Source organism: Carassius gibelio, chromosome A1 (genome assembly GCF_023724105.1).
Source record: "Carassius gibelio isolate Cgi1373 ecotype wild population from Czech Republic chromosome A1, carGib1.2-hapl.c, whole genome shotgun sequence".
NCBI classification, from domain to species: Eukaryota; Metazoa; Chordata; class Actinopteri; order Cypriniformes; family Cyprinidae; genus Carassius; species Carassius gibelio.
This window is the reverse complement of record NC_068371.1, coordinates 6,190,467-6,214,185: the sequence shown is the minus strand read 5'-3', so window position 1 is coordinate 6,214,185 and position 23,719 is coordinate 6,190,467. Positions and strand designations below refer to the sequence as shown.

Here is a 23,719-nt window from a genome sequence, read left to right as displayed (position 1 = left end):
TAATAATATTGCTGAAAAATTCCCAATCATGAATACATTATTTACAATTTTTCAACAGGAGTAAGGGATAATTCTTTTGAGTTAGATGAGATTTTTTCAAACTGATGTTCAGTCATTCTCTGCTGACTGTTCATCTCAACATGCTAAACGTTTCTACACTGTATTGAGCTCACATATTCCTATTGATTACATAACCAGCCTGTCAAATTCACACATGATATAGAAAAACCACAGTCATACTGAAATTGGCTTACAAGACGGTGAACTACATGTTTTAAAGATGAGCTAAACTACATCAGACAGGTGACAGCACTGTCAATACGACTTTTATGTTATACTGTATATAAAGTATAATAGAATGCATTTTACTTAAATTGTCTTGAGAGGCAAGTTTAATATGACAGTTTGACATGCACTGCTGTTAAACATCATATGTTGAATCTCTTGATCTCTGGGTCTACACCTTATTAAAGCAATAGCTAAGCCAAAGATGAAAATGATGTCATCATTTACCCATACTCATGTCATTCTAAAACCATTCTTTGACTTTTGTTCTTCTGTGGAACACAAAAGGAGGAATTCTGAAGAGTGTATTTGCCCTTTCTTTCATTTAAATTTTAATTAATGAGAACTTGAGTTTTAAAGCTTCAAAAAGGACACAAATTATCAAAAAGATTGATAGAAAATAGCCCATTTAGCCCATGCATTATATCACAGTCTTCTAAATTCATATCAGTTTTATGTTAGGAACAGACCTACAACTTAAATTATTCACTAAATATTCACTAAGCTAATCTAAGAGTAAAAGAGTAAGTGCAATTTCATTCATGCTCTCTAAAATGTCTACAACCACATATAATGAGTTCAAGTTATTCTGTTGTGCAGGTGAAAAAAATAAATACTTGGAGATGTTTTACCAAGATTATATAGGTTTTGTCATATGCATATAACAAGAATTACATACACCTACTGTTAACGTAAATATATTAAATGACAATGCATGCACCTTAATGCACATTCATACACACATTCATCTTGTCATCTTTCAGGCCCACACTCCTGTTAATTATGAGCAAGCTTTTTATAGATTCAAGCCGCTGGGTGGCTTTACGGCAACATCAAATAATGCATCACTCTCCCAAGAGTATTGCTCACGCTCTTAGCTAGATCTTCACTCAGTGTGGGCACACCACAGGGGCTATTTGTCACTGTAGTACTGATCAGACTCCTCCTCTTTAATACTGCTTTTCTTCCTCTATTGATCTTTACTGCCTCACTATCGATACCAGAATTATATAAATGAATAGTCCATATAAAATCTTTTGATCTTCTACATATTTTTCTGTGCAGGAAATTATTTAATATAGGAACCATACCAGCTACTTTCAATTTGATTCAGAAGTCATACGTTTTTGTTAGAACAAAAAACATATAAAAATGATAATTGATTCACAATTATATTTGATTAATTTAAATTTGAATACATTTTTGATTAATTGTTTCTTTCTGAAGTGTTTAAGTGCAGTCATAGTAGCAGTGGGTGATATGTCCAAAATCCTTTTTCGCAATATAATACATTTTATTTCACACTGGAAGAAAGGGAAATAAGGTTGTAAAAATAGAATAACTCTTGTTACCATTTTGGATACACAACAAAGGCTAATATACTGTAAGTTAAGAAGTTGGTAAGGTACAGTAGATACAATAAAAACACCCTGATTTTTTTAGAAACCATCAAGAGATTTTGAGAAAACTTTCAGTTCCTAGATTAGGTGTCAAACTAAAATCACCCTAGAGGTGGGTAAGGTAATTTGTACTTGTGGAGATCAGAAATAACTGCAGGAGTAACAACTGCACACTTTCAGCACTGACTAATGCCAGTCTATTTGAACCTCACTATGGACAAATCTCAGAAGAGGCACTTTTTAAATAAAAAAACATTGCTTTTTGTAAATATTATCGCTGTCGTAATGAAACAACAACACAGAAAATAACTGTTTGAAAAGTTTATCCCTTCATATTTCACAGCTTCACATTCTAGCTTCATATACTGCAAAGTGCGTAGTACACAGTAAATACTGTGCAGTATGCAGTAAGTGTGCTATTATTAGCACCTAAACAAGCCTTCACTTACTCAATTTTAGCACATTCTGAAAGTCGAGGAAAAATTCTCACTGCTAAATGAATGTGCTCAATAAGCATGTCAATAAATATCTTATTGACGACTTTAAACATGCCATTTCTCAGAACATATGGAGCAGCTTAGATAAGATAGCATTTCTAGCAAACACTTTTTTTCTTTTTTTTTTACTTGAAACTGTTCTCAGAGACATAAAAGTGTAGTTTATCTCAATAAAGCAGTAATTTTCCCTTTTTGGCCTGAGAAAAGAGTTGAAACAAATCTCCAGCAAAGATTGTGCATCACTTTCTAAATCTAAAAATGAAAGACTATTTGGATTTATCATTGTTAGCAGTCTCCGGGATTTCTGTTCAGACTTCATGTCTCCTCAGTTGCTGTGACATGCTCTTATCTCCTCTAACATTTACCTCCGTAGTCCAGGTTGTACCCTGGGCTCTGCTAGCTAAACACCCGATGGCTAGCCTGCCCTTTTACACATGCTACATAGCCCTCAGCTAAATGTCATTAGTCGCCGATGAGGATCAAAAGCTAAAATGACCCACTAGCCTGTGTAATGTCAATGTGTAGCATTAATTAAAACCGTGTCTGTTTTTAATTAATTTCACTGATTGAGAGGGGTACAGTTGATCCCAGGTCGGTGTAAACGGCATGTCACTGTGTAGTGGCAGATGAGACGATGTATTTGATATCTGAAATGGCGACCAGTAGAAATGTGCCAAATGCACTGGCAACATAAGATGTTAAGATGCTGATAGTGTTTGTATTTGTTTGCTTAATTAACTGTGGCTCATTGTTATGGAAGCAGTGTCCCCAAATAGCTTCAGGTAAACACAAACCTATTTTGGGGTTATTCCATCAAATTATAATTTGCTAATTCACATGAATGCTGTCATAACAATTATGCATTGAGGGCTTTTAAATCCAGATTAAATATTTGAAGTCATATATAGTAACAGTAATATGAATAATAATATGTGCTTTAAGTGAAAATACAAAGTACAAAATTGGAATGTAAAATATTATATAAAAAAAAATATTGGTTGAAGTTCTTATTCTAAATTTTGAAAGCAGATAATGATGATTTTTTTTTTTCTCTTTCATGAATAGAATTAAAAAGACAACATTTATTTGAAATAGAATTCTTGATAATTAAACCAAGTATGTATTTAAAATAGTATAGTCTTTCTAAATGTAATGCATCCTTGCTGATTAAAAGCATGGTTAAAATAAAATAAAATAAAATAATACTGACTTCATAATTTTCAATGGTAGTGGACATATTTTCCACTCACATATAATATAGCAATCACATATCATGGGCTTTAATGTTACAATTAAGTCCCTGCAAAACATCTGAAGTCATATGACTGCACTGCAGCGGGAAACTCTAACTGTGAGTTATATTACACGTCACTTTCAGTTGATGTCACCTCTGCATCTGTCAAATAGCATCATGTTGCTATCACATGCCCTCGTAACATGTTGCCCACCCCTCCTGTATGCAAAAGCTATAATAATGTGCTATGACAGAACAGATTGTGTGACGCTAATATACATAAAGAAACTATCACTCTTCGTTATGCCTGCTGCTCTCTGATGACACATCTGCCTAGTGCTTAGATGTTGGGTTATGTCTGACCAGTCACAGTCCAATCACACTGCATGTGAGAAATGTTCATCAAGCCAATCAAAAAGAGAAGTGGGATGACATTGCTAAGAGATGAGGGGTAATTGCAGAGGTAACCTGTGCCTACGAGGCTTTTGAGCATTTTTGTGCATCTGAGAGTGAGCACGGCGGGAATAATTAATGTCCTCCGTCATTTGCGGTTCCTGAAGGTCTGAACAGTCCCCATGTTTTATCATCCTGAAATGTTGTTAAATGTTAATGGGAACCTATTTTTACATGGGCCATTCCAGAACACTTCCAACCCCCCTGAATAAAACATCAGTACCAACACACTGGCCAATAGGGCTGTGCAAAAAATCGAATGCGATTTTCATGCACCTCTTATCAGTAAAGACGCTCCTGTAATTAGAAGTATATCTCCAGCATGTGCGTTCAGATCAGGGTTGCCAGGTTTTCACAACAAATCCTGCCCAGTTGCTTCTTAAAACTAGTCCAAAACTAGCCCAATCGCGTTTCCAGGAGGTTCCCCGATAAAAATTGCTTCCCGGCGTTAAAATATACATTTTTGGGAAGGGTTTTCCTGGTAAAATTTGCATTTTAGGGGCTAAATATCACGTTATTGGTATTGGGATTGCTTCAAACCGCGGACATGAAAAACAACCGCAGACTTGGCAACACTGGTTCATGTGGAGCGTCAGTTACTACACAGAGCCGTAGTCTACCGACAACTAACACAAAATCGCTTTCAAAATCGAAAAAAATAACCTGCGATTTTAACATCGATTTCGTGTAGACTGTCAGTGAATTAAGGCTCGGTGTAGTAAATGCCAACCAGTGTTGCCAAGTCTGTGGTGGTTGTTTTTCATGTCCGCGGGTCACAGCGACCCCAATACAAATAACGTGATATTTAGCCCCTAAAATGCGAATTTGACCAAGGCAACCCTGCTGAAAAAACGTATATTTTAACCCTGGGAAGCAATGTTTTATCGGGGAACCTTCTGGAAGCGGTATTGGGCTACACTCACAGAAATATTTCACCCCAAATTTAAGATTTATGTAATTTTATTACATGACAAATTCCCATTTATATTTTTTTCATAACTTTGATGAAAACCAATCACATAAACTTTAAATAACAGAATCTTGTTTGTTTTATAACTCTTACAGAAGATCGTATTGAGAATGAGAGATCAGTGTTTGCTTTAGTTGGGGTCTTGACCCTTGACTTCTGTCTTAGTGTTTTTTCTGGCTGTTATAACCGTGTGTTTCTAAAACACATTTGTTGTAATTCAATAGCTCAGAAGAAACGCCATCAGGTGTTAACCTGTACTTAGGTGTAGGTTGTTATACTTTATATTGGTGATGATAATCATCAATTATTGAACTGTACAAAGTCTAATCTCTGATGAAATAGGTGTTGTGTAATTTGATTAATTATCATAAAAGTGATTCTAAGAGAAAGTGGTTCGGTGATGATCAGTTAATATGAATGACTTTTCCAACAGTGTGGTCATCTACAGTGTCAAACAGTCACACAAAGATATCAATAATCAGAATTAGAACCTCAACAATGTATATAAAGTATAACAACCTACACCAAGGTACAGGTTAACACCTGATGGCGTTTCTTCTGAGCTATTGAATTACAACAAATGTGTTTTAGAAACACACGGTTATAACAGCCAGAGAAAAGACTAAGACCGAAGTCAAGGGTCAAGAGCCCAACTAAAGCAAACACTGATCTCGAACATGGTTACTTCAAATGAAACAATAAATCAACATCTAAACCTTAGTTCATTCTCAATAAGATCTTCTGTAGACGTCTGACAGAAATAAAGTCAGTCTGGTTATTAATAAGTGGAGCTGGTGATGCTGTTTGTGGGGTTGTTTAATCAGATCTTGAGAGATTTCATGTATTTTATTTCAGTTAATTTCATCTAAGTCTGTGTCTGAAGTCAGTTGTAGTAGTTTTGAGAAGCAACTGGGCAGGATTTGTTGTGAAAACCTGGCAACCCTGATCTGAACGCACATGCTGGAGATATACTTCTAATTACAGGAGCGTCTTTACTGATGAGAGGGGCATGAAAATCGCATTCGATTTTTTGCACAGCCCTACTGGCCAACACTTGTGAATCTATAATTGCTGACAAATTCAGCTTTTGGGATGGATTACTTCTATTTACTGACTCGTGAATTGTCCCGTTTTGACGTCTGTATGACATCATGCTACTTTTCTGCTCTCGTACCAGCCAGAAATCATACCTGTATCTATGGCACTGAAAAGATGGTGAGAATTTCAATAATATCAGAAATGAACTGAGTAATGAACTGGTAAATGAGCACAGTTTTACTAATCTCAAATTGCATGAGCCTTTGTAATTTACAATTACTGTATATAATTATTATTATTTTTCTCACGATACAATATTAATAGCATGATCTGCCTGAAGCTGAATAACAAATTCCACTGAATAATGGATACATATTTGATAAATCTCTCTCTGTTTTTTTTTTTTTTTTTTTTTTTTTTTTTTTTATTGTCATATTTTGTAATATTTCAACAAATACAATTAATGGATACAGTGTGAAGTTTAGAAATAAAAACTGCACATTGTGCAAGAAAACAATTAAAAAGCTATAAATTTTTGTGATGGTAATGCAAAATCACTCCACTTATAATTTTTTTTTAATATTTCCTTTGGTTCAAATAACTTTTCCGAGGCATGATAGAAATTGCAACTTACAGGCTGCTGTGGATATGTTAGCTCTCTGTTGTGCATTTGCCACATTTTCAATTTCTCTCATTTTCCGATGATCAGCAAAAAAGTGAGTGGCTCTACCTTATGTCTATGTGGATTGTGTTTAGGGATTTACAATCATTTCAACATTTCCTAGAGAAACAACTTGACGTATTATTATTTTTTTCCTTGTCTCAACATTTTTTTAAGGATGAAATAAAAGCGGATATTACTAAGGGGAGGGGAACGAGAGAAAACATCCTATTCTTCCTACATCATACAGTGTATGGAAATAATGCCTACAACAGGAAACTTTTGTCTCATTTTAGATACTCCCAGTGCAGGCATTCTATCAACAAGCCCACAAGGGAGTACTATAGAGAAAGAACGAGAGAGAAAGAAGGAATGATACATAATGCATATGAAAGAGAGAGCATGGGAGAGAATGGTTATGCAACATTCACAAGAGACAAAAGGTAGGGAGACAAAAATAAACTTTTGCATTCTATGCCTATCGTGACGTATGCTTATAACCGAAGAGGGACACTTATAAAACATTTGGTCATTAGTCACCAGGTGTACATGAAGATATAAACATAGAAACACACACATACTGTACGTCGGGCCTTTAATGAATTAGTTTGTCCTAGGCAATGACATTACCACTGTACCCCGACTATCTCAGCATTTTATCCAAAGCACAGAGGGATATATGCTGAAAAGACATCCTTGAATTAGCACTGCAGAGAGACCACTAATGGCAAGAGATGTTGCTTTATCCTGTACGTGAACATCCTGTTTCCTGTCCTGAATCTTGGTGGAAAACAAGGAAAGAGCTTTGCATGCATCAGCATATTAATTTCAGCTCATGAACTAAACTGATTTTGCTAAATTAATAAAACTGTAAGTGATGGAGTACACGGTTAAATATAAAATGGCATTTGACACATAACCATTCAACATTTTGAGGTCAGTTAGTAGTCAGTACTTTTTAAATGTATTTATTTACGTAGTTTTTATGTGAAAGAAATTATTACATTTGCTCACCCAAGAATGCATTAAATTAATCAAAAGTGAGAGTAGATAATGTTATAGAATATTTTATACAATTATTTCTGAAGGATCATGTGACAAAGAAGACGAGTAATGGAAGCTGAAAGTGTATGCCTTACATAAATAAATTACATTATAAAATACATTAAATAGAAAAAAGACATTATCACATTACCAACCAGGAATATAACATAATCCAGAAATCATAATCTGATTGTAAAGACATGTTGAGACCCATGAACAATCCACTATGTCTGTGAACTACAGAGGGAAGCATATGACTGTTAATATGTCAGTCTTCCTAGTTTCTCATCACAGGGTCAAGATAAAAACAAATCTGAATCGCAACAGGCAGCTATTTGAAGTCTGATTCAAATTTAAATTATTATTTGGGTTATTTGTAAGCCAACAAATAAGAAAAAAATAGAAAGAAATTCTGTTTGATTGGTATATAAGAGTATTTTTAGCTATACCCCATTTTTAGTAAGGTGCCATTAAATTAAACTTACATTTTGTTGTTATTTGGTGTGTTCAAAGGTTTTTCTTTTTTTTTCTTTTTGCTACTTTTAAAATGCCCACTCCTTTTTTGAGGGATTTAGAGTTATAACTTTCAGGTTTCAGGTCTTTTTTTACTTGTCAAGCTCTGTGACTACACAGTCACTTCTCCTGCTGCCCCTTATGTCCTGCCTCTGTATTCATCCTTCTCTAGCACCTTTCCTTTCATATATTTCCTTTTTGGTCTCTCTTTCATGAGTGCCTGTGTCACACATCATTGGTGGCCCTAAAGAAGCAGGGTGTGAATCCAAGCCATGGCACAATCCTTCTTTGTAGGAGACGCCAAAACAGCTTGTCTTTCAGTATTCAGCTTTACAGCTCAAAGCTCTCCTCCCAGGCCAAGACCACCATGGCTCGTCTCTCCGACCCCGAGCTTCTGGCTTTCTACACTTGGTGGATTAATTGTAATTTGCAATGTCGCACCCTCACAGTCATCAGAGGCGAATGATCCAAAATGGCCACTGTGTTGCTGCGAGAGTGTGTTGGGATTTTGCTGTGCTGTCATCTTGGTGGGGTGCTGAAGGGAAACGCAAAAGTCCCTTGACAGGCTTTGATGTGTGTTGGTGATTATTGAGGCTAATCAGGAGTGCCATCAGCGAGCTAGCAGCAAGCCAGTGCTTTGTTTGTGTTCTTTAATGCTAATCGCTGTGGCTAACACATTAGGCGCTTTGATTTATTGGCTGAAGGACAAGACTTAGCAGTGGTAAAGGCGGTTATCATTATTAATTAATGTGCACTCCAAGCAGGCTTAGCACCCATTGTTTCTGCACAGTGTATTGGTATAGACTAAAGTATAGAAACTGCTACACTTCTATTAAGTTGACTTTCATTAGTGCTCCAAACACCAATAGTGCTGAAAGGACTAGTGTAGATGTTTTACCATGTTATGGATACTGTTAGTCTACCTAATAATCCAAAGCAGTAGGACTGCTGAAAAACAGATTGGAGGTTAGTGGTTTGTTAAAACAGGTCCTCTTTGATTTTGTCAGTTACGAATATGTAAGTTACAACATACTGTTGATGAATATATGCTGAAAAAAAAAAAAAAAAAAAAACATAACAGCAAATACTATTGACACTGTGCTATTAACAATGTACAACACTGAAGAATAAACATTGAAAAACAATATGATTATTGTAGATCATTGAATCATAGTCAGTAATCTCAGGGATTGACCTGCTGGAGCTGCATGAGCTGAAGCAGAATAGTGAATGAACATCTGCAAACTGAAGCGCTGCTAGCGGGTTAATTAACTCACCCAGATTAATCACATATACATATACACAACATAAAGGTAATATTGCAAACTTCCTCTAGAGAGTGATGGATGGATGGATGGATGGATGGATAGATAGTGTGTTAAAAAAAGAGACACAAAGAGAAAGAGAGGGAAAGACAAGGAGAGAAATCGATCAACAACTTTATGTTTACAATTGGGTGCTAAAGGTCAACAGAGGCCGAAAAACAAATGAACCGGAACATGAAGCATGTGTACAGCAGGAGTTTGGGGAAGCACCCGACCCTGTGTACTTCTCTGCATGTGTGCTTGCTTTATTCATCTTAGTACACTTGGCCCTGTCAAAGATATTCAAGAGTTCAAGCTAGAATCCCCAGAACACAAACTGGTAGCACTCAGCTGGTACCTGCGATGACAGACCAGTGATGTCTGACACCATGCCAATCTACACTTTCTGTCAGCATGCCGGGTGTGCTGCCATTTGATGGAGAGTGCAGTAGTAGTATATAAATGTCCTTAATTTTTATAATTTATTGCTTGACAAACTACAAATGAGTAGCAAAAATAACTGGCTGCATTTAACCAAACAACATGATATCTGTGCAATCTGTTGGTGCCTGCCCATTTCTTAGGTTTAGAAAATGAGACAGAACTTACTCTTCTGGAGTTGATCTCTTTCACATAGAGTGGAAGGAGGAACTCAGACACTCCCTCTAATCTGATGCCCTCTTTGGTTACGCGAAGAGTTCCCATGCCATCCTGAGGGACAGAGAGAAAAAGAGTTTGTCATGTTCATGAAAATATATTAATGTTTATCAGCAGATTTGTATTATGAAGGATTGATTTTTCAGATTATTTTCACTGTAAACCATATGGGATCAATCCTGAAAAGAGTTGTGCTGCTTGAAAAAAAAAAAAAAAAAAAAAAAAAAAAAAAAAAAATATTATACACACACATATATATATATATATATATATATATATATATATATATATATATATATATATATATATATATATATATATATATATATATATATATATATATATATATATATATATATATTTTTTTTTTTTTTTCTTCTTTTTTTTTCAGGATTTATTTGAAATTGGAAAAGGTCTAATCAACTACAAAAAGAAAAGGGGAGAAAAAAAAAGAAGGAAAAAACACCTTACTGATCCCAATGATTTACATTCTTTTTCATCTCATATTTCAGCTTATTTGTGTATTATTTTTATTTTTTTCTCATTAAAATTCTTTATAACAGGCCTCTGATAAAACGCCCCAAGTGTGTAGCAGGTTCAACATCAATACAAAAGGCACTGGGAGAATCATTACATGTAGCGTTTTTGTGCTTTGCATTGTGAAGCATGAATTATTTAGATTTATATGCTTTTTTGAATGAACACTCTTCTGCTTTTAGAGAATGGAAGAATATGAGAGTCACAATGTTAAAACAAATATGAATCAATTTTGTTTTGCAGATAACTGAACCAGTTTACTCCCACGTCTCTGTGTTCTGCTAAATGTATGTAAACACTCAGATGCGTCAGATTGTGGATTTAAGCATCTCTCAAAAGCAGTTTCTCTCTCCAAATTTGGGTTGAACAAAGAGGAGCCCCACGGCTATTTTCCATCTTTCTTTCTCCCTAGCTACCTCTCTGCTTCCCAAATGCCATATTCTTTCTTTCTTTCTTCACATCCTTTTTTCCATCATGTTCTCAGCAACCAAGAAACGTCAAATGACGTCAAACTTCAGTCCACATTGTTCATATTTCTAAAGAGACTGGACGTTGTTGGAAGTGATGGACATTTTTTTTCTTCTTTTTTTTTCTGAGTAATACAATTCTAAAAGTGGTCTTTTTAAAAATCATTCTAACTTCTTATTTTATTGACCTCTCCTTCACCTGTAAATGTTATCTCTCGAGAGTACATTGTGTTCTTTGGCAACACTAATGAGTCAGATACTGGAGAAGTTGATTTCATGGTTGGCTCTAAAAGTATTGTTTCAGACATCGAGGATTATAATTACTGCATTTGAAAGCATTGCAAGACTTGTTATATATGTATGTATGTTGAAAGCATTGCAAGACTTGTTATATATGTATGTATGTATGAATGTATTTATATTTCAAAGGTATAAACATTTGTTTAGCAAGGAGCCATTACTTTAATCGAAAGTGACAGTAAATACATTTATAATGTAATGTAACACTGAAGATGGAGTGATGGCATAAGTTACATTTCATTATGTATTATTATGTGTGTTGTATTTGCAGTTGTATATTCTATATTGTATATTGCAGCCTTGATAAGCACGACAGACTTCTTTCAAAATGGTACGGTATGTAAATTCATGTGTTTTACATTACATATCATATATTATATTATATTGCTTAATCCAAGAATGTTGGGATTAAACATTTATCTTTTGTTTTCCGTTGGCCTTTTGTTAGCAATCTAACATCTACTATCTTAGCATATGCTAAGCTATGCTAACTGTTTAAGAAAAGCTCTTTAATTCCCTAGAACAAGACATTTTTATAGCACACTTCATTTTTATGTAGGGGAACAGGTTTCTGTGGTGCGATAGGATCTTGCATAAAACCCTGAAAGTGTACACTGGCACATTTTCACCAAAGAAAAGGTTATTAGCAAAAACTAAGTTGGATTGGTCCATTAAACCCACAGGCCTCAAACCAGGAACCAATTACATCAGCGATAATGACCTCAAAACAACAACGATGAGGAAATAAAACTAAACAACTCCTGTTATAACAAACTGGTGTACAATAAGCATCCAGTGAAATCTCAATGCACCTTCAGTTGTCGGATACACATAGTTCCTATATTTATTCTCTACTTCTTTCCCAATCAGTCTGATATTCAATATTTTCTTCACAAATTACATATTATCCACATTAAACTGCAAAGTTTATTTGTTTATATTAAATTACTAGACAACTTGAATTAATTAAGTTACATTGAAATGTGTGTGCTGGTTCTCTACAGCTCCAATACTGGCCGAGCACTGGCAACTTTGCACTAAATCAAAATGGTTATTCATGGTGTCAGTCTGGGCCAGTTCAATACAGACATTCTGTCAATCAGTGGCCACTTTGGGAGATTCGGGAAGTGACAACAGTGTCTTATAACTTGCACGTCTTTTAGTACCATTACAGCTTGCATTTCTGCTTCAACTGGCGCGACAGCGGTTTGTAACCATCAACTTCCTCGACAGCAGTGGGCATCCGAGTCGCTGTTCTCTCAGCTAACATTTTCAATTTCCTCTGCTGCTGATCATGCTGGACTGATCTTGTTAAGACCAAACATCTCTGTGAAATAAGGGCAAGAAAAGGGAAAGTGGGATCTCCTATAATATCAAAGGTGCTATATATGAAGCTACAGCTTGTGCTACAATGTTCATTCTCTTGTAACAGGTGCTTGTACTTCCATTCAAGTCACAAACTGCATTCTTAATGGATCATTCATCAAGCTCTTCATCAGCTCTGCAGACATAAATGTGTACTCATCCAGAGTCATTTTTTAATACAGCACAAGTATGAAATAACCATTTCCACATGAGCACAGCATCATGTAAACAGACATACAATCATCACTTCAGTGTGTCAGCTGGCTGTTTCATAGCAATAAAGTGACATTTAATTATTTAGAGGGGATTCTATTGGCTGTGAGTCACTCAGAGTAGTAGTTATTGAGTTTAATTTTAGGTATGGCACAATATGTTCTCATAATATAAGTATACCTATAAAACATAATAAATACTAAAAGAAAATCAAGCAACTGGCTGTACACCCAATGTCAAGTATTAAAACAATCAACCGGTCTTTTTGAGCTAAGTTACTCTTGCTCGATCCACCACAGTTAGTTCATTGCTAGTAGAAAAAAAAAAATTGCACCTGCAAATTTAATGACTGCCAACATGAGGGGAAAAAACACAATATATAAATAATGCCTGGGGGTTACAAACATTGCTTTAAAATACTAATAAAGGTCTTTATTGAATTTTAATTTAACGTGGAGTTGACTTTGGAATTTCAATAATAATAACCTGTTACAAGGTCACAACTTTATTTATTTTCACTCTGTAGATTTAACTATGCTTTGCCAGGCACTTGGATCAATGTCTTATTGGATTTAAACAACCTTTGCTGGGTTCTGCTTTTAAAAATTAATGTTGCAGAACAGTGGAATATAATGCAAACCAGCATTTGTGATCCCCCACCACCCCCCACACACACAGTCACCCAATCACCCGCATGGGAGGTACTATAATGTAAGTCCTTGTTTTGAGTGGATCGATGTTGTAGCCTTGCACAAATGACTAAATAATAACACTGATTGGGCTATGATTAGCTAAATACCCCGGTGAGGAGGAACTTCAGAACAGAGCCACTGTCAGACTTTTAAATTAAGGTAGTTTTCTTACTATTTGACCTGATTTAAAAAGCCACTTAAATTTCACTAATTGCAAGGACAACACCCTCAGAATGCTATATTAAAAGGGGACATCGGATAAAAATCATTCATTTTTACATGGTGTTTGCATATAAATGTGTCTTAGCAGAATGTGAACACAAATCACCATACAATGATAAAAATCCATTCTCTCTTTTTGTATCCCCCCAAAAACCTGAACAGTCTCAGTTATCAAGCCGTTTAGATTTTCTGAGCAGTATGACTTCAAATTGATCAAGCCCCGCCCACGACCACTTAACAGACTGTCCTGTATTAGCATATTTCTGCCCTCAGCCAGCTGTCCACCATTTTTCATAAGCAATGCAGGTGTTTCGCAGTTGGATGTAAAAGTGAACATACTGTAAGAGTCTTAATTGTTCCACGATATCAGAGCCACTGATTACGCAATGTATATGTTTTGTTTCTGATGGTAATTGGCCGCTAAACACACCTAAATTGTCTGTGCAATTAATTTTACTCCAGACTCCAGCTTTTTGAACGAGGGACAATACTAGGCAGATTTTGCTTAAAAGTTAAAACTCAAGGATGGATCAGTACCCACTGTTCATGTTCCAGCTGCAGCTCCAGAAGAAGTAAGTCTGACAATTTATATTTCTTATAATTATTTGCAAATCTCCTTTTCTCTTCCATGGAAGTGAGGTGCGGGGTGAGCAGAGCTCATTATTACTCAAAGAGACATGCACCGAAGCGGGTCGCTGTGAACAGGGCTGTTTTTGACAAGGTAAAAATGGTGTTGTTTACATGACCATTGAGGAATTTTAACCAAAGACATTTCACAAAGTCCCTTAAAAATCATACCAACTTGTGGAAAATGGGCATCAGGTGTCCCCTTTAAAGAGTCTTTCTCAGAAACACATGGGTGGAAAATCAACAACTGTCCAAGTCCTGGGTTTTCACCAAAGTGTGTTTTAGTAACCAAGCTCGTTTTGTGGAGGTTGGCCACTAACTTGTGACTCATATTTGATACTGACAGACATGGCTAAATATATGACCAGATAAACTGCATGCTGTGGATACATGTAGTTGATGCAATGGATGGGTGATTGGATGCATGTAATGACGAATGCATGATTACATGTGATGGATGGATGGATGAATGCATTTAATGGATGCATGTGACAGTTGGATGATGTTATGGCTGGATGGAACGATGAATGGATGATGAATGCAAATTATATATGGATGAATGGAAGAAACGTATGTATGTGTGTAATACGGTAGAAGGATGCATACACATGATTAATTGATGTAATAGACGGATGTAACTGACGGACAGACAGACAGACACATGTAACGGATGGATGCATATTATGGATGGAAGGATGTATTCATGTTATAACAGTCTGGAAGGATGGACAGATGGACACATCGGTGGGATGAATGCATGTAATGGATAAATGCATGCATGTGTCGGATGGATGTAATGAACAGATGCACGTGACAGACAGATGGACATGTGATGGTTGGGAGGATGGATGCAAGTTATGGATCAATGGATGCATGTTAAGGAAGGATGTATTCATGTCACAGATCAATGGATGGGTGGATGGATGAAGACAGGCTGTATTATTATAAACATGTCTCCTGCTGAAAGTAACAACAAATGTAAAAAGGAGTTAAAACTAAGAAAGAAAGAACAAAACAAACATGAAAGAGTGATCATGACGGGCAGCATGGATAAGAGGTGGCAAGCCTGCTGAGACAGCAAGATATGCATCGTTCCCACGCATTATTCCCAGCACAGGACCTGACATCTTCTTTTAATCAGCTTCTAATACACTGCTGTGTCAAGGTAATGATCCTTTGTTGCCGGGCTAATTGGACAAACATATCATAGCCTATCCAACTGTGCGCATGTGTGTGATTGTGTTTACCTGAGCGTTTCCACACAATCACAGAGACAGCAAACACAGAGTGTGGGAGGAACTGGTGAATCAGAGTTCTAAACTAAGCGATAAAGAGCCTAACTGCACTTGGATTCACAAGATATGAACGTTATCAGCACAAGAACACTCCAGAAACCCAGCAGGAATGATGCACAGTCCATCATCTTCTGACGCGTCTGACATCGTGCCCAGTAACATCAACCAGCCTTCAAGGGCACCAGTGTTGAGGAAGCTGTTTTGAAACTGCAGCTTGCCAAGATACAAGCTACTATTTTTTTTTTAAGTAGTCCAGCCACCCTGTTAAAAAACTAAATAAAATAAAACAAATTTTAGCTGGGGGTTAATAAAAGTTAAAGGTTATAAATGAAGGTTAAAAAAAATCATTACCTATTCTCCTCAAAACTAATGCATACCAACATATAAACCCACTGACTCATGCTTCAGACCAGCTAAATAAATACTGAATATTTAAATACACCCTTGACATTAAGACACAAGGTAAAATCGAGCTAAGTATGCTGGGTTCATGCTGATCCCATAGAGCATGACTTAGAACTGAATGGAGTTGATATGAGTTTAATGCTGAGCTGTTTGAGGCTATTGAGAAAGGCCTGTGTGATTCTTAAGAGGGTTGCTAAGAGGTGAGATGCAGGTAAAGAAAGAACACCAAGGGCTTTTTTGTATGCCGAGCCGTTTGTACTGTAAACAACTTGCTCAAAGACCTGCACACAAATGGGAAAGATAGCATAACAGTCCGATGAATGAATATGTTTTTAATTCATCTATCTTGGCAAGACCATACACACATGAATTAAAAACTAGACCAAAACACTAAACATTCCATATGTCTTAAAATTCACATTCAGACAAATTCTGACGTAAAAGAACAATATTTACACTGTAGTTATTGTGTAAGCAATCCACTTTTACTATAGATGATGGGTGGATTTTTTTAAGTGAGGACATGGCCAGCAGTCTATTAACAACAATTTAACATACAGTAACTGTAAATAATAGTACATTTAGATTACGGGTTTCAGATTTTTACTTTTATCTAATGTGCTCTGGAGCGTTCTATATTCAAATTCTGATATAATCGGCTACTGTATAAAGATTTGGACCAGTTATTTTAATAAGAACATTTCCACTGTCTCTTAATTTCATTTGTCAGTTTCAAAAGCCAAAGAAAAAAAAAAATACTTTTTTACTTTAAAATGTAAAATTAAAAATGGAAACTTTTTCTACTTTTAATAAAAAGGATTTTTCGATTGGACACATTATAGCATTTTTACTCAATTAAAAGTCAACTTACCCACAACTTTAGCATAATGTATATTATAAAGTCCCCTACAAAAATAAATCAGAAGCTAAAACCTTAACTATAATCACAGAAATTTTGTTTCATATAAAAATATGACTACTTTTGAATATCTGTCATTGGAGAAAGATGTTTTTTGCAGCCATTTGATTAAGTTTGACACCGACCAACAGGTACTGACTGACTCATGCTAACTAGCTAAACATTTGCACCTTGGATACCTTGGAAATAAACCTTGAAAGTTGCTCATGAATAACCAGTCATACTGTACTTAAATCCAAGAACTTCAGAGATAATTTGAACCACAGAGTTGGGATGACGGTACCTTTATATACAAGGCAGAAAAAAAAAAACACTTTTAATCTGTGCCTAATTTTATTCATGTTTTGGTATACAGTGATTGCTAGCTACAGTCATTTCATTCATATGCACTGAACAAAATTGTAAATGCAACACTTTTATTTGTGCCCCCATTTTTCATGAACTGAACTCAAAGACTTTTTCTATGTACACAAAAGGCCTATTTCTCTAAAATAGTGTTAACAAATCTGTCTAAATCTGTGCTAGTGAGCACTCCTCCTTTGCCAAGATAATCCATCCACCTAACAGGTGTGCCTATAGAGTAGTACTGCATCCTTCATAACTCCAAAAAGTCTTTAGTTGTATTATATTCATAAGAGAAAGATAGTCTGTACCGATTTTTCCCGGAAAAACACGATTGGCTGGAGGCGTGAAGTGTGGGCGGAGCTAAAGAATCATGAGCGCCTTTTGCGTTGAGAGTGTTTGGAAGTTGTGACATTACCGTGAGGAAAAAAAAAAACTTCATCCAAAACAAACCATGGCTAACAGTCAGATTCAGCCGTTTATTTATGATCCAGAATCAGATCCGAGGCTGAAACTGAACGAGAGCAGCAGCAGCAACGACTCGCTCCGAGCGGGGCTCGAACCCGGGTCTCCGGCATGGGAGGCGGACGCACTAACAAGGATATTTTAAGCAGTTTTACTCACCGGCTGCGGTTCCAACACACGATCATGACCCTTTTTCGTTGGGATTGCATCATCCTTAAGAAATAAACGATACGCAAATCCGTCGTCAAATTGGGCCTTGTTTGTAAAACAAGCATCTTCGAAATGCAGGGAACAAACAAAAACACTTGCACAACTCCGTTGATGCTATGTAAAAATAAACTCCATCCACTGGTCCCTTAATGCTGCTTTTTTTTTTTTTTTTGGTAATCTGTGCAGGGTTGTCTTGCCCTGGCAACCAAAAACACACTTCTTTTGTGACATTTCGCGACGCTCTCGCTCTTATCAGTGAAGTCTGTTGTGCTCTCAGTGCTCTGCAATACAGGAGCGCGCGCTCTTCCGGCAGACGTGCCCTTAGGACCCATACAAGGAAATTCCACTCCATCTAACGTCACACAGAGCCATACTCGAAAAAAAACTTTCCGAAACTTGTGACAAACCAGAATCATTTAAAGTACAACTTAATTTTTGAAACTTTGTCCATGTTTAGCATGGGAATCCAACTCTTTAACAGTGTAAAAAACTCAGTATGCATGAAATAGCATTTCACCCCCCCTTTAAAAACAGTAACATTTTAGATCAAGGAACACGTAATTACTATTAACTATAAGAGTTTTCCCTCATTAACTATAAGAGTTTTCCCTCAATAAACTTCACATTTGCTGCTTATCAATAGTTAAATAGGTAGTTAGTTAATAGTTAAGTTTACATGGGGTCAGGTTAAAGGATCTTGAATATGGTCATGAAGAATAAAGTCTAATATGTGTCTAACGAGTAGTAATAAACAGCCAATATGCTAGTAGTATGCATTCTAATAAGCAACTACAGTAACTAGTAGTGAGAATTGGTCCTTAAAATAAAGTGTTAATTTAAAAACCATCCCAAAGCCTTTGAATGGTAATCTTCCGACAAGCACACGAAGGCAGTGTAATTTCCTAGCAACTCCTACTTCACAGTAGATCAAACTCTTATTCCAAACAAGCTAAGAAAATGCTGCTGTTCTTCTTTAAAAAGAACTAAAGTTTTACAAAGAAGTCAGCGCATATACTAAAACTATGGCTGTCTTTCAATTTACTCAACCATTTGCTAAAGCGGTATGCATACACAAGCCTTCTGCTGACCCTCTGAACTCTTCAGGGAGCATTAAACCTGATGGGTAGGTGATATACTGCAGAAGCGAGGTGAGATTCAGGTGTGCCTCGACTAAAAGTGCTGATTGGTGTTTCTTAAAACAATACTGAAACAGCTAGTCCTGCCATTATTCACTTTTCAGTGGATTAGCTGTCAAAAGAGGCAGCAAAACAACACCCTGCTCTGAATATCTCCCACTCTCCAGACCTCGTCTCACTACAGATACAGATCACTGCAGTCAGCAGTCTTTTGCTCTCTCACTCCCATCTCTCTTCCTACACACACACACACACAAAATCAGCATTAAAGTGGATCTGCGCCATATGTGTCAGAAATATTGGACTAAAAAAGGAAGGCAACATTGGATGCACAAAGCACGCACACACCATTATTTATACAAAGAGCATGTCTTGCTGTGACAGATCAGTGATTACAAGAGCCATATTGTCTCAACATCTGTCCTGGGTTTTGTCATACCTCATTTCCGAATCAACATACTGTCATAACCATTGGACGGAAAACAAACACGTCAAGTTTCATCTATTAGGAAGTTTCATCTATTAGCAATGAGTGATAAGATGACATAGAAACACGGCAGTGGTTCACGTTGGATGAACTCTGAACGTTCCCCCATCCAAGTACATTATCGTACAATCTGCTTTTAAATATGGTAATTCTGTATTTGCATAATTACAGGAGTACAGTTTCTTAACAGTGTTGTATAACCTACCCGAATTACTGGTGAGTTTGTTTCTGCAAATTTCAAGCTATTATAGCGAGAATTCCCCTGGAGCAACATGGTTTTAAACTCAACAAATTCAAATCATAATTGACCCCATTTATTTTATTAATATGCATTCTGATGTTTTTCTGCACTGTTCATCTGCGGATGTTATTCAAAATGAAAGGGAAAATAATTTACTACAAAGGCCTTTGTGAATTAGCGGTTTGACTCAGGATCACTCGTTCAGTTTGCAACTGACCCCCCTCACTAAACCACAAGTCATTTTTCAGTTGTGCAACAGGAAATCATTACTGTTTAGAATTTAGGATCATAAGATGTAATACAGTATGTTTTAATAAGATGTTTTCATATGTGATTACTCACAAGTGTTTTGTTGTAATACAAAAAAATAAAATAAAAAATGTATATATAAATCTGAAGGATCATATGACACTGAAGAGTAGAATTAGAATAGAAAATTCTGCATTGTCACCACAGGGGTAAACTGAAAACTGATATAATATACATTACACTGATATAATAAATACAGGTGCTGGTCATATAATTAGAATATCATCAAAAAGTTGGTTTATTTCACTAATTCCATTCAAAAAGTGAAACTTGTATATTATACTGCATTCATTCATTGCACACAGACTGATATATTTCAAATTTTATTTTTGATGTTTATAACTGACAACTAAGGAAAATCCCAAATTCAGTATCTCAGAAAATTACAATATTGAGAAAAAAGGTTCAATATTGAAGACACCTGGTGCCACCCTCTAATTAACTCAAAACACCTGCAAAGCCTTTAATTGGTCTCTCAGTCTAGTTATGTAGGCTCCACAACCATGGGGAAGACTGCTGACTTGACAATTGTCCAAAAGACGACCATTGACACCTTGCACAAGGAGGACAGGAAACAAAACCTCATTGCAAAAGAGTCTGGCTGTTCACAGAGCTCTGTGTCCAAGCACATTAATATAGAGGGGTCGAAGGGAAGGAAAAGATGTGGTAGAAAAAGTGTACAAGAAATAGGGATAATTGCATTCTGGAGAGGATTGAAAAATGTGGGGGAGATTCACAAAGAGTGGACTGCAGCTAGAGACGATGCTTCAAGAACCACTACGCACAGACGTATGCAAGAAATGGGTTTCAGCTGTCGCATTCTTTGTGTCAAGCCAGTCTTGAACAACAGACAGCGTCAGAAGCGTCTTGCTTCAAAAAGGACTGGACTGCTGCTGAGTGGTCCAGAGTTATGTTCTCTGATGAAAGTAAATTTTGCATTTCCTTTGGGTCAGGGTCCCAATCAGGGTCCCAGAGTCTGGAGGAAGAGAGGAGAGGCACACAATCACCGGAGGCGCCGGGGGGGTGGGGGTGGGGGGTGGGTCCTGGGGGGTCTCAAGACCCTGCCAAAAAACGCCTTGACCCCCCATTTGACCCCCCACCCTCTTCCTGATTATATATATTTATATATATATATCCGGGATAAATATAAAAAATATATATCTTCAAACTATGCAGAATAATAATAAATAATAATTATTTCGACATTTATTCGGACACTGAACAAGAACCCTTTCTGTCGGACGCCTCTGATTCGAGAACCGAGGAGCTGATGATACTGCGCATGTGTGATTCAGCGTGAAGCAGACTGACTCACAGCTTGTCTGAACCTAGCTGATTCTTTTGATGATTGATTCTAGACTGATTCTGTGCTAGTGTTATGAGTGCGGGTAAACCGAAGGCTTGAATGAAGGGCAGTCATCGCGAATGACATTACGTCGAGCGCAAAAGAACCGGTGAACCGTTTTTTTGTTTTTTTTTTCAACTGGTTTTATTTGATCTAATTGTCCGAAAGAACCGGTTCACTTGAGCACCTGCTCCTTTGCCCATTAAGTGCCCTTTTATCAAAGCAAAATTTCCTCGAATTTTTTTTTTTTTGTAATAACATTCCCTTTTGCCGTAAATAAAATGACCAACATGATGATCTCATGACCTCATCCGACTGGGACGATTCCTCACGAGCATTTTTTAATTGCTAAAGGATATTTTCAACACCGCGGCTGCTGGTAAGTGGTGTTTCATTCTCAGCTAAGTGATTTTGATGTTTATTTACTTATTATTATTTTACAAGAACGATGTGATGTGAGAACATGCAGATATGTTGTTTATATTGCTGTGTGTAGCCTGTAGTGTAGAAATAACACTAGCGTGCTGTTTGAGGGAGAAAAGTTTCACAGGCATCGAAAGGCCTGGTCTTTTTATGATATTTGACTAAACTATTGTTATATTACAGTACTTATTCATTTTTTAACACATAGAGTGCCTTAAAAATAATTATCAAAATACTGGTAAGGCTTATTCATATTTTCTCATTCTCTGAATTATAATTATAAAAATAAAAACAATTCAGAAATGTTCAGAAATATAATTATACTTTAAATGTGACACAAATATATATTTTTTTCTACAATAGCAACAGTTTACCACAGCAAGACCACTTTAGCCTGTAAACTCAATAATATCTCTCTGGAAATAAATGTAAAAATATAAATGACAATAAAAATTGCATAATATACCTGACATCAAAGTGCAGTGTGAAGTATATGAATAACAAATGTAGCCTGTCATTTTTTTACATTGCAAAGGTGTTCAATTTTAGACAACAACAACTACAACAGCAATAATAATATTAATCAATATATTCCAGTGTATCAGTTTTTTATGTTTTGTATCAATATTTAATGTGGACTTATTGATTAGGTGCAAGCGTAGTAGTGATGGTTAAAATAATAGATTAATGCTGAAATAGTAAATTGAGCCTTGTGGAAAGTAATAGATCAAATGAGGAGATGGAGGAAGAGGAAGAAAAAAGGGAAATGTAGAGGCACAAGTGACAAAAAGAGAGCAGGTAACAGCAAGCCAGGAGACAGAGGCTGGTGAGAAAGAGGAAAATGTAGAGGCACAAGTGTTTTCTCTAGTTTTTACTATAACCACTGTTCTTAATTATTCTGTAGAACAGAGAAGAAAAAGCCATCAGGTTGGAACAATTTAAGACATTTCAGTTTCTAATACCAGAGCTATTATTATTTTAAACTCAAAATTGTCTTCTCTATTGTTTCTTTTCAAAACTGCATCAAAGCATTTGTAAAATATATTGCTGTATTGATATTTTGAGCAGCGCCATTTAAAGCCTTGTTCCATGTGCCCCTTTTATACTTCGAGCACCTGCCCCTCCAAAGGTGTCTGCACGGCCCCTTTTCAGAGGGACTGTCAGCCACGCTAAAAAAGTTAACCGCTTAATTAATTTGTGGATTAATGCGTATTGGTGACGCGAACCATTTAAAGCGCCAACCCTTTGAAGTTTAAGCATATTGTTTGCAAACTGCAATTAATTAATTAATTAAAAACAAAGTAGTTTATATGATGTGTTGTTTTTGTTGTTTAGTAGCAGTAATATGCAGTTATTAGCCGTGTCCACTGTATTTTTTGTTGGTTTTCATGAGACCCCCCTTGAAATGACTAGGACCCCCCCATTGCCCCCCCAATCAAAATTGTCTGGAGCCGCCACTGAACACAATCCATGTTGCTTGAGGTCCAGTGTTAAGTTTCCACGGTCAGTGATGGTTTGCGGTGCCATGTCATCTGCTGGTGTTGGTCCACTGTGTTTTCTGAGGTCCAAGGTCAACACAGCCTTATACCAGGAAGTTTTAGAGCATTTCATGCTCCCTGCTGCTGACCAACTTTATGGAGATGCAGAATTCATTTTCCAACAA

General features: G+C 36.4%; 1 protein-coding gene across 1 annotated transcript in view; it reads right to left on the bottom strand.

Annotated features, from left to right (window-relative positions):
- The window catches only part of LOC127969432 (zeta-sarcoglycan-like), a 208,941-nt gene that overhangs the window by 50,335 nt on the left and 134,887 nt on the right, over window positions 1-23,719 (bottom strand). The window contains exon 3 of the mRNA XM_052571412.1: window positions 10,009-10,110. Coding sequence (XP_052427372.1) covers window positions 10,009-10,110 — 102 coding nt within the window. The remainder of the gene's footprint in view (window positions 1-10,008; window positions 10,111-23,719) is intronic.